The sequence below is a fragment of the Aulonocara sp. 'chitande type north' Nkhata Bay genome, linkage group LG16, assembly GCF_057382095.1.
Source record: "Aulonocara sp. 'chitande type north' Nkhata Bay isolate Kocher_YH1m ecotype deep benthic linkage group LG16, A_spYH_male_GT1.1, whole genome shotgun sequence".
NCBI classification, from domain to species: Eukaryota; Metazoa; Chordata; class Actinopteri; order Cichliformes; family Cichlidae; genus Aulonocara; species Aulonocara sp. 'chitande type north' Nkhata Bay.
This window is the reverse complement of record NC_141359.1, coordinates 36311816-36324053: the sequence shown is the minus strand read 5'-3', so window position 1 is coordinate 36324053 and position 12238 is coordinate 36311816. Positions and strand designations below refer to the sequence as shown.

At 39.0% G+C, this 12238-nt stretch overlaps 2 protein-coding genes across 9 annotated transcripts in view; one reads left to right on the top strand and one right to left on the bottom strand.

Annotated features, from left to right (window-relative positions):
- LOC147312016 (carboxy-terminal domain RNA polymerase II polypeptide A small phosphatase 1-like) overlaps positions 1–4950 on the top strand; it is a 28389-nt gene extending 23439 nt beyond the window's left edge. For both annotated transcript variants that reach the window (XM_086267534.1, XM_086267533.1), the window contains 4 exons: positions 185–241; positions 1202–1294; positions 1517–1702; positions 1825–4950. In XM_086267534.1, coding sequence (XP_086123660.1) covers positions 185–241; positions 1202–1294; positions 1517–1702; positions 1825–1956 — 468 coding nt within the window. In that variant the 3' untranslated portion in view covers positions 1957–4950. The remainder of the gene's footprint in view (positions 1–184; positions 242–1201; positions 1295–1516; positions 1703–1824) is intronic.
- Positions 4951–5062: 112 nt separating this feature from the next.
- LOC147312012 (obscurin-like) overlaps positions 5063–12238 on the bottom strand; it is a 46132-nt gene continuing 38956 nt past the window's right edge. For 6 of the 7 annotated variants that reach the window (XM_086267524.1, XM_086267528.1, XM_086267526.1 and 3 more), the window contains 3 exons: positions 11898–12164; positions 9903–10172; positions 5063–7391 (listed from right to left, as the gene is read on the bottom strand). In XM_086267524.1, the coding sequence (XP_086123650.1) occupies positions 7381–7391; positions 9903–10172; positions 11898–12164 (548 nt within the window). In that variant the 3' untranslated portion in view covers positions 5063–7380. The remainder of the gene's footprint in view (positions 7392–9902; positions 10173–11897; positions 12165–12238) is intronic. The other variant, XM_086267525.1, reaches the window with a different exon arrangement.

Sequence of the window (12238 nt, the reverse complement as noted above, 5' to 3'; positions counted from 1 at the left end):
AGTGCCTATGTTTCAGTAATCGATGGGAGAAGAATCCATTTATTCAGTGTTTGTGCTTCTCAGAGGCGGCTGGCACAACATTTTTGCTCAATTTGTTGCCGTCATTCTTTTCTCTGTTTCAAAGAGTTCTTTGGAGATTATAAGTTAAACGTTTTTTTGTTTTTTTTTCTTTTGTTTCAAACAGCCAGTGAACAATGCAGATTTTATCATTCCAGTGGAAATTGATGGAACAGTTCACCAGGTAGGACCTTTATCTGCTTAAGTTACTGTTTGCTGCTATAGTAAATTTGACATCACAAGGGACCCTAAATCTCTTTTTTCCCCCATGCACTCACCATGCCTGTTGTAAACATCAAACACAGACGTTTATCCTTGCTTCAGTTTGCACGCGAAGTAGTGTACATGCAGCCTGACAGAGCTGTAGCCCTCTCTGTTGATGGCTCCAAGCAGCAGGTGCCTATTTCAGTGGCCTGACGAAATGAAGGAAGCTTGGCAGGCTTCTCAGAAAACACGGCCATTAATCTCAGTATGCTGAGCATATTATGTACGGTGCTCATTGGGATGGCATTACCTTTCCCCTACTGGCTTCAAATGGCAACTGCAGTCTGTTGTGCTTGGCCAGAAGAAAGAAGAGCTTTCAAAAGGCCTGGGTCTGTTTCAAGTAATCCAGGATAGGCTTGTTAAAGTGGGGAAAGCCTATTCGGGATGACTTGGTTCAGAAACAAGGCCACCGGCATCTCAGTGGAGGTAGATGTAGAGTTCTATTAAGGTGCTTCTGCTTTGTTTTATTGCACATATTATTTCTTCTTTATGTTATGATAATGATGGCATATGTAGTTGACATGATCACTTTTCATTAAGGGATATTTTTGATAAAAAGAGAACTGACATGTTTATTGGCTGTTTTTATATTCACTTCAGTTTATTTACAGCAGTTGTTTCAAGAGCCTTTATGTTGTAAGGAACGCAAGAACCACGGTGACAGTGGGGAGGAGGAACTCCCTCTTAAGAGAAAGTGATATCCAACACAGCAAGGTTCAGGGAGGGGTAGACTTCCCCCTCACCCCAAGATTTTACTAATAGACTTGATCTGAACTACAGTGTTTATTTACATTTGTTGTCCTTTGAGCTTTTTATGGTCAGAATCTGTCTCTAATAGCAGCACCAATTCTGGATTTATTTCTTTTTCTCCTGCACTCAGGTGTACGTGTTAAAGAGACCCCACGTTGATGAATTCCTAAAGAGGATGGGAGAAATGTTTGAGTGTGTTCTGTTCACTGCAAGCTTGTCAAAGGTATGTCCTCATCCTTTATAAGCAAACCATTACACTTAGGATTACTGGAGGAAAAGACTCATTTTCTGAGTGATCACCAAATGTTTTCAGTTTGCGGTTTTGTACGTTTGGTTTCAGACTGCTATAATAACCTTGTAGTTATGTCATGGACTTGCATTAAACCACTTGGAGGATAAAGTTACGAGATGGCAAATCCAGTTTGTTTTGGTATTGCTTCTATAGTATGCGGATCCTGTGTCAGACCTGTTGGATAAATGGGGGGCCTTTCGGAGCCGTCTTTTCCGGGAAGCTTGCGTCTTCCACAAAGGAAACTACGTAAAAGACCTGAGCCGTTTAGGAAGAGACCTCAACAAGGTTATCATCTTGGACAACTCCCCAGCCTCCTACATCTTCCACCCCGAAAATGCAGTATGTCATTTAGATTACTTTGTCATTTAGATTACAAACACTGTCATTCACAGAAAAGTCATAGTGGACTATCTAAAAGAATTTCTAATCCCACCATCTGCTACTTTTGTCCGCACCTCCAGGTTCCTGTAGCATCCTGGTTTAATGACATGTCAGACACTGAGCTCCTCGATCTTATCCCGTTCTTTGAGAGACTAAGCAAGGTGGACGACATCTATGACATTCTCAAACATCAGAGTACTTCACAGAGTTAACAGAGGCGGGATAATAGGATGAAGATGAGCACCAGCGGCTGTCATCCGGGGGCCACGGAGGCCGGTGGGCAGAAGGCTCCACAGTGCTTCCCAATACAAGGACCACACTGCAATAAAGGGCTGTCATTTAATCTAAGATTCTCACAGCAGTACTGCATTCAAAGTGACAGCAGCCTTCCAGCTGGGTTGAGTGCTGCTGTGCAGGAAGTTGACCTGAACGCTGTGACAGATCTGTTTTTCTTTTTTGTGATGTCCAAGATGGTTCATATGTGATTAAATGACTTCTGGAGATATCTTTTGCAGTGCAGCTAGCGTGTTGTTGTTGTCGTTTTGTGACAGCACTGACCTTTGTAAGTTTGCTGTAAAGCTAGATTGTGCGAGCAGTTGTTCAGCGTGATATTACAAATTCACCACTATCAGTCATTTTAATGTCAGTGAAGCAAAAGCATTTGAAGTTTTCACACAGCAAATAACACATCACCGAAGACTGTAGCTCAAATCCTGCTGAGCTAATATATATACAAAAAAACGTTCATCTTGTATTGCTTATTTTGATGTTTTCTAAATATTGTATGTTTTACTGTATGTCTCTGAAAAGCTTTGAATAGAATATACCATTTAATGTAGCACTTGCTTTTACATGTAAAAGATGTTTTTCTTTCTTCATCTTTTTTTTGCAATAGAAAAAAATATCCATTAGTCTGCTGTTAGTGAATATACACTGCTCAAGAAAATTAATGGACTACTCATCACAGTCCGTCTGATAAGGAAGCAGAAACCAATGAATCCATTGCACCTACTTAAGTCAAAGCTATGACAGCTACACTGGAGAGATGACAACAAGACAACCGACAAAAAGTGAGCGTTTTTCTTTAGTTTTGCTTTTTGTTACGGTTCTTGTCATTCCTGGTAGCATGAGAGCAGCTCATTCAGGTTGCACAGGTAGTCCAGCTTCTCCAGGATGCTCCAGCATCCGTACATGCTAATACAAGAATCTTTGCTGTGTCTGCTAACACAGTCTCAGGAGTGTGGAGGCGATATCAAGAGATGGTTCTTTACACAAGGAGAGCTGGATTATGCTGATTATGCGACTTAGCAAAAGGGCCGGTATTGTCTTCTTCTGCAAGAAGGAACAGGAGGAGCATTGCCAAAATGGCCTCTAAACTTGGGAGGTCTACCACTGGCACCACGTTCTCTTCACAGATGACAGCAGTTGACACTGAGCACGTCTGTAAGATGTGATAGAGTCTGATACTGTGGTGAGCATTAGCCAGGACGGCTGGTGTGGCAGCGGTTTAGTGATGATCTAGGGAGGCGTTTCCTTGGAGGGTCACACAGATCTCCATGTGCTCTTGAACCGTACCTTGATCATTGTTAAGGATAAAGTTCTCAGAGCCACTCTCAGATGTTATGTAGGTGCAGTGAAAGGCAATGGTCGGCTGCATGTAGTCTGTGCGTAATTCCAGAATGACAAGACACTGAAGCCATGGAGTGGACCTTATATTCACCAGAAGATGACTCCAGCTGAGAAATTGTCGTACATCTGATGCTGTGACCTGTCGCCCAGACTCTTCAGGAACTCATAGATGACGTTATCCAAATCTAGGAAGAGATCATCCAGCATACTGTACACCATCTCACCAGGAGCATAAGTTGGATCGCCTGTGATCTCCATTTTAAGGAGTAACGTCCTCAGTCTGTCGGGCAGGTGGGCACTGGAGAGCATAGACACCTAATTTTGTAAACACAATAACTCAAGAATTCTTCTTCGTTCATTAGAAAGTCACCTAGGATTTTCATCTGCTAGGAGGCTGCAGGGTAGCACCAATATTTTTTATTAACTAACATTATTTAAAGGTCTCATAGTGCTGATGATTCTGGTTTCACGTGACTCACCTGATTTTAAAATAACATTTTATCAAATGCAAAGTAAGTGTTCCCCTAATTTCTTTGAGCAGTGTAGTTTTTATTCCGTTACTAAATCCTAGCATTGGTGGAATATGTGAAAATCATTTTAGAAGATGTTTTAGACTGTATATAACAGATGGGTGCAGCTTTAGGGTCTAAAAGTGAAGCAGGAATTCCTCAAACTTGCATTTTTTGTTTCTCTCTCGAAACATGGGACTTTACAAACCAATGGGTGATGTCATGAGAGCTACATCCATCTTTTATATACAGTTTATGGTTATGCAGTTCCAGGCACGAACACCAGGTTCTTTTATTTTTGCAATTTCAACCTGTAAAGCTTATAAAGCTTAGTCAGGCTTTGTTGTACTGTATTTGCAGATGGGTGACAAAGGAAAAACCAGTGTCAGGTTTCTCAGTAAGAACGACTTCAGCATCGATTTAATTAGTTCCTTCAACTCTAGTGGATAGGATAACACTCTGCCAAATGATATCACCTCATCTGGTGTTTTGTTGTTGCTAATGGAGAGAGTTGTCAAACATGCCAGCCCCAAATCTCCCTTAGTTATTCACTTGGGTCGAGATGTTATGACTGCAAAGTCCAAAGTATGATTTATATATGTTCAGTATGGAAGAAACCACTGACAACAGTTTAAAAATGTGTTATTCAGAGGATCACTTTTATAGAATAAGAACTTTGAAATGATTTTTTTTCCCCTTCTAATGGAGTAAGGTGCCCAAACTCTGCCAGAGGTACAACAGCCACAGCAAGAGTCAAGGGTTCAGGTCTTTCCTTTAATTTGTCACCCACTGTTTGGCTCTGGAGTAGCTTTAAGAAGCAGATTTACACCACACTGACTGAAGGTCACACACACGTGTACAACAGCAAAAGTGGGTGAGGCTATTTTTTTTTGGTTTGTTTGTTTGGTTGTTTTCTTTTTTTGTAAATATCAGGAATTTATTGTGATCTAGTTTTAATGTTTTTCTGAGTTATCACTTGTGTTCGCCATCAGTAATGTAATATTTCATGCTGTCTTGGATAAGTTTGATTTGACTGCCTACTGTCAGTAAACTTGAATGTGGCGTGTACGACCTTATCGATCTGTATATTCAGTTTGATTTGAGGGGAATTTGCCACATGTGCAGCTAATAACAGTCAACACTGGGGGGGAAAAAAGACGAGATACTTTCACCTTCCATCAATAAAGCATGTTTTATTGAAACGGTCATATTTCACTACAGTACTTGACTTCACATTCCTCACACTCAACACAACATACAAGATCAAGTCGAAAGGAAAAAATGGAATATGGAACAGGTTTGATATGAAAACGGCAATCGTTCTCCACTCGACAAACATAATACCCACACGATAAAACCATTTGATAAATCAAGCATGCCCTGATCATCAGTCAAGGTGATCAAATGTGTTGTTTTTTCTTTCATTTTGGCCCAGTATATTTACATTACAAGCTGTTTGCTGCAAGACAGAAAGCTCTTTATTCAAAGTTTCCATGAAAACCTTTTAAAAAATATTTCTTTACAATGAACCAATGATGGAAACATTTATTGCGCTGACACAAAAACCAACACTGGTCATACCCATAAACTGTATATAAAAGATGGCGTTCAATGGACTTTTAGGTATGAAGAAGTATTTTTAATGGTTTATTCCGCGATGGCTACTCTGATTGCAGAAAGAGTTATGGACCTATAAAAGTCTTAAGTCAGCGGTCCCCAACCCCCGGGCCTCGGACCGGTACCGGTCCGTGAGTCGTTTGGTACCAGGCCGCGAGAGTTGAGGCTCAGGTGTGAAATGTATGGTTTTCAGGGTTTTTATCGGTTTTCAGCGTTATTTTGTTATCGTTTTTATCGTTAACTCTGTTTTCCTGGGTCTTTTCACGTGTGTTATGAATAAATCTTCTTTTTTTCGGTACCAGTACTAATTTTATTTTGTTGTATTTATCCGCGACACCTGGTCAGAGGGTCCGGTGGCGCTAGTGTCCGGCAGCCTCGCCTCTGTCAGTGCGCCCCAGGGTGGCTGTGGCTACAATGTAGCTTGCCATCACCAGTGTGTGAATGTGTGTGTGAATGGGTGGATGACTGGATATGTAAAGCGCTTTGGGGTCCTTAGGGACTAGTAAAGCGCTATATAAATACAGGCCATTTACCATTTTACCTTAAAGGCCGGTCCGTGAAAATAATGTCGGGCATAAACCGGTCCGTGGCGCCAAAAAGGGTAGGGACCGCTGTCTTAAGTGACCTCAGAAGTCCTCAAATTCCTTCCTATGTCACTCAGCATTTTCCTGATTGGCTGAACTGCTTGATTAAGAGCATGTTGAATACAGTACTAAATTATAGTTGTTATGGCTAGAATATAACATAAAACTAAATAAAATTCTCATTGACTAATGACTCACTTTTCATACCAGTTCCAGAGGCGGGAAACAACTAAATGCAATTACTGTTACTGTACTTAAGTCAAATTTTCAGGTATTTGTGCTTTAAGTATTTATTTTTCTGATGACTTTTTACGTTTAATGTATTTTCTACTCCTTCCATTTTCAAAACAGGCTCATTATTTAGGTGTGGGGAGTCATTATTTCCTACTGCATGCTTTAAAACATTAAGCCAGTTTACATAAGTAAATTGGAGTATCCATCACCAATGTTGAGCAAAATTGAAGCTGATGATTCACTCACTGAATTCCACCTTTATTCTGAGTACAAGTTGTAAATCGGCGTCGATAGCTTGTGCAAGATCTACTTATATCTTGTTGATTTCACCTTTTAATCTTCAAAGAACAGCAGCAGCACACCTCAGCTGATCACAGTCTGCCAGTGGGTTACATCATGTTGGGTAAGTCCATCTTTTATATGCAGTCTGTTCTCATACTTCATTCATGTGTTTCTGTTTTCTAAACCAAAAGAAAAAGTCGCTGCCACAACATCCACACAAAAACATGCTGTAATAAAATAAGGGGAGCCTAAAATTAATACATAATGTTAGTTTCCTAATGGAAAAGGCCTACCAATGTGTGTATACAGACACACATTGAGAGTTTTAATTTTTGCTTTACATACATTATATTCCAAATCTCTTTCGAGTTGTTGTTGTTGTTGTTGGGTTACTTTAACACCAGAGACTTAAAGTTTGAGTATTTCAATCAGATTTTTATTTCATTTTATTCTATTTTCTTTGGCACAAATACACATTCATCTTAAGCTTTCATAACCCAGTTAACCCAGTCAAACCACTTTCACATTGGAAATTATTTACAACGAAACTCCAGTTTTATTTAACAACAAAAAAACTCTTTGTAAATGTTCTCACACGCTGGCAAATGTTGTCGTTAAAACGATGAGACGATTAAATGAACTGCATGAAAATCCATCACAACCCTGTTTAAGCCACGTTTACAGACTGGATTTAAATATATAAGCAATTTCAGTGGTACAACTTCAGCCACCAGTATAATAGTTAAGCCACATCAAGGTAATTGTAGAGCAGGGATTTCACTCAGTGATCACCTGTGAAGCAGAGGAAAAAATTACTTTGAAGTCCAGAGAAACAAAGTCTTACAGTTGGTTCAGCGAGGCTCGCCATATTTTATTTTTTGATTTAATTAAACATAACTCTGACCGTTCTAGACAAGCGCCTGTTTCAAAGAAGTGATCCCTTTCAGTAAGTGGTTTTATCTGATACCCCAAAAGTACTGTCATGACAGATGAACTCGAGAACTCCCTCTCATGTTTAAATGAGTTCCCATGAAGTCATTTTATACTGGAACTGGACTATTTTCAGCTTTCCACTCTTACTCTTACCATTGAGATTCGGATTACCATTTACGAGCTATGACTCGCAAACTGTCTCCACTGTTTATTGCTAACTATTAGCTTACCATCTCAACCATGTGTGCACTACTTAGCTACCACCCCAAAAATGCTGTTCAACACATTTATTGGCCGGTTTTTAAGTATTAATGTTTAGCTAACACATTTGTTGACTGTTAGATAAAACTAAGGATAATCCAGAGTTAAATGATACTGTTAGCTATTCTTAACATAGCTTCTCCACATACCAAGCAGTCTGGTGTACCATTAGCCAACAGTTTCAATTGTTAATCTTAGATTTAGCCAATAATTTCCAGCTGTTTAGTGACAAATCTGTTTCAGCTGTATTTATCTATACTGTTGGATGATAATTTCATGCTAGCACATTTTTAATTAATAAACCTTTTTATTCACAATTGATGCTAACTATATCAACCATCCTTTTATGTTTTCTTTTCCGCTTTATTTTTCTATTGCATTACATAGAACAGTAATTCTAAACTAAGAATAAAAGTAACCCCTAACACAGTGTGAGCAGAAAACTGTGGATCATAGATTGCATATAAAAGAAAGATGCAGTTTTAGGATTGAAACGTGAAGCTAATGCATGTGGGGAAAAATGTCCTTGGTTCCCTTGATCTTGTTCTGTGACCTCAATAAATGCTTTGATAAGATAAAGAGCTTAAGAGCTAGTTGCAAATCTTATTTAATACAAAATGATCTGCATTTTAAAAAATTATAATACCCATTCTAGTCAAACAGGAGGATAAACAGAGCATGCAAGCCTACTTACTGTATGACCTGCTAGCCTACTTCCTTTGGTTTCTGACTCCTCACTCTTTACGAATCTTCTTTGATTAGATTAGATTAAACTAGACTACATTAGCCTTTATTTTCACCCTTGGCAGAATGTTATCTTGGATAAACGAGGAAACACATTATGTAAGATAATACACAAACACTCATTTACAATTTCACCTATTTCAATTTATTACTTTATGCAATAATTCATACCTATTTATCTTAAAGTTGGAAACTCTGCCTTTTTCCTCAAGGCATAAACTTATAATTAAACTCCAAAGGGGATACTTTTACCCCTGGGTAAAAATTATTTTTCTAAAGACTGATTCTTCTTTTATACATTTTATCTAAGATATTAAGAGATACGAGATCTAAAATTATGCTGTGTTTGCAAAATAAAAAAACCCCAAACTACCTACATGTCATGTGAAAGAATAATAATTTTTTGCCTTCCATAATAGAAACAATTTAAGCTTTTATTTTACAAAAGTAATCCACACATTTCTTATGATTTCTGAAGTCTGAGACCTGAAGGCAATCACATATATTATAAGATCCAAATGTAGATGCAGCTATCATGTGAGCAAAATTAAGTGTATTATAACACAATCAGAGCAAATCCATTTACTTCACCAGTGTTTTAATTGCTTTGACTTTTCCTACTCATGCATGGGGTTCTGCTCATGTTGCAATCTGTCCTCTTTTTTAAAGCTGAGTGAATTTCTGACAGTTTTACTGCCTGAACATAGCACACATTCATTTAAAAGGCGACATAATAAAACTAAAAATAGTTTAACCTACTCCTGCTTCGGCGGGTGCGTGCTCCATTTTGCTTGACCTACATGCCTGTTGATGGACTGCCACCATAAACACCCTATATTGATAATAGAACGCAGCACTGTGGGAGCCAAACATTTACTGTTTTTATTGCTTTGTGCTGTATATACCACGCCAAGTCATGCAACACACTTTAAATACGCCACATGGGCAGTTTGTTTTGTTCACCTGCAAATCTGCATATTCAGTTCATGGCAAAGAAAACATAATGTTACTATTACACTCAAACATCATTTTCTCCTCCAACTGTGCATCATTACACTTTCTATATTTTGTTTCTTTGCATTCGAATGGAGCAAATTCGAGACTTTGTTATTACCTCCATCAGTGGTTCAGGTGTCAATTACATGACCAGGTTTTAAATTGCATGTTTAACCGGCTAGAGCATGACTTTTACAGCACACACACACACTCCTAAAAGTTAATAATAATCTATAATATTAAAGGATGTCTGTAGCCATATTTTGAGGATGAATTTGCGGACCTCTATGAATCATCTAAAGTTATTTCAAATATGCAAATAAACCTACTAAAATACTGCCTCTTAAAAATTGCCATTATTCTACTTACTCACTATCCGTAGCTGGGCTTTGCTCTTTGTTTTCCCAGCTGTGAACTCTACCACGCCATTCAATTCCGGAGAGGTCTGCCTGAGGGTCAGCCTGTGCACTGTGCCCATCTTCTCCAGGCGTACCCGAGAGCTCGGCTGCAAAGGCTCCCCGTTCAGAGTCCACACAGGGGATTTGAAGACAGGAGCTGAGACCTCACATTCGAAGCAGGCCTCATCAGGAGCCATGACTTCCACATCTTTAAGCTCTCGGACCATCAATAAAGACTGGCCTGGGTAAGGGCATGAGAGAGAAAGCGGTTAAGTGTTTTAACCTACGAATACACACTTTTAAGAAGATGTCTCGGTCTGAACAGAGAAGTTAAAACAAAGGAGGCAAAACTTCCATCACTCCATATTTTTATCCATCAGGGTCACAGAGAAGCTGGAGATCATCCGAGCTGTCATAGGCCAAGGCACCCTATCTTACTTCACAAGGTAAGAAGTAGACAGTTAACTGTTTGAGGAGGCTGACACCTACTGGTTAAAAACAAAACAATTGAGGGTCTCTCCCTCTCTCTCTCTCTCCCTCTCTCCATGCTATGGTAATTAAGCCCCAATCAAGAAAACGGTTTTAAAAAATTAATTACAGGATTACAGGGAAGTACACCAAAATAAACTGTGAAGGAACAACTGAAGAAAAATCAACCAAATATGAACAAGGGCCCACCCGATCCCCTCAAAATCAGCTCATTTACATCCAATAATTTCTGTCTATTTAATAAAACTATAAAATTTTCACAGGCCCTGAAACTACAGTGAGGACACTGGAAAAAATGATTTTTTTTTTTTACAGTTTCTTTTAACAGCGTTTGAGTGTTCTAAGTACAGAATACAGCCACTCAAAATTTTCAAGACTGAAAAACTGTGACCAGATTTTACAGCCACACAGTCAAAAGAGAAAGCTATAATCTTTAAAATTGTTCAAGATTTTATTCTATAACCAACTCTGAACATCAGTATCCAAGGAGATATTACAGGTTCACTACCAAAATCGAGGATAACACAAACATCCAGAGCACTGAATGTCAGACTACAATATATTCAACAATCTTTTTAACAGTGTTGCTCCTGCATACTAATTAGCGGTTAAGATGCTGGATGGATGATTTTTTAAAATTACAAAGTCAATGTCTTACATTAAAGAGCCCGGCTGATATTTTTCACGTCAGATTATGTTGCCAAGAAACATCCCATGTTTTTGCCTTTTGGATCATCATCATCATCATTATTATTACATTGCTTTCCTGAAAGTTAAACAAAGTCTTTCTTTAACTGTTCCCATATTTACAAAGCAGCACCACAGTAGATTTGCCCTCCCAGGAATGACCTAGGAGGGGTTCTTCTGCTGGCCATGCTCTCATTCTGTTCTCAAACAGGACTCTTTCATGATTTAGGCAAATTTGTAAACCACTACACTATGAAATCAGTGTAGAATCAAATCAGTGTAGATGATTTTAATTTGCCCGTTTGGGGACTTATCTATGAACATTACTTTATATCACCCATGATCAAGTTAAATAAGGTGATTGTGAAATTAAAACAGACTGACTCCTATATAAAAATGTGCCGGGATATTACACCTTTCACGAAATAAGAAATTACATGTGGTAACTCTGCTGTTCCAGTAGGTGGCACTATCTGGTTATATATGCACACACAGTATTTGCTGTTGCTGCTATAAGAGAGGGATTTTATCCTGTTACAGCTCTAATAACAAACTCTGGGTATTTTAATAACAGACTCTGGGGGGAAGGGGTGGAAAAAATTTAAGTCCTGACATTTGTCTCTACAACCCATTTTATGGGATAATCAATGGCACAGAAATAAAAACAGACCTAGTAAAGGTGGTGCATGCCTAGATAACAATATCCTGCTAAAAGAACTAGACCTAACTTTTAGTCAGATGTCATTTTTGTGCACTGATGATGTTAAGCTTTAATGAAAAAGCCTCTTACCCTCCACTGTCAGCTTTGCAGAGCAAGTATAATCTCCAACCTGCACACTGTATGTGCCCTCATCATCTAGCGCCACCTGCTGGATGATCAGCTTGCGATAACATCCTTCGCTGCAGATCTCGAAGCGTTCAGAGGGCAGGATGACATTGCTGCCTTTGTACCAGCGGATGCTACATCTGGGGTTGGATACTGTGCAGTCCAAGATCACACGGCTCTTCTCAAGGGCCGTCTTGTCTTGCAGAGGTTTTACAATACTGACTGGAAGCTCTGAAAGGGAAGGAATGTCGTTTAAATATGGGTCTTATTGAAATCACAACACACTGAGGTAGACATTGTAACCT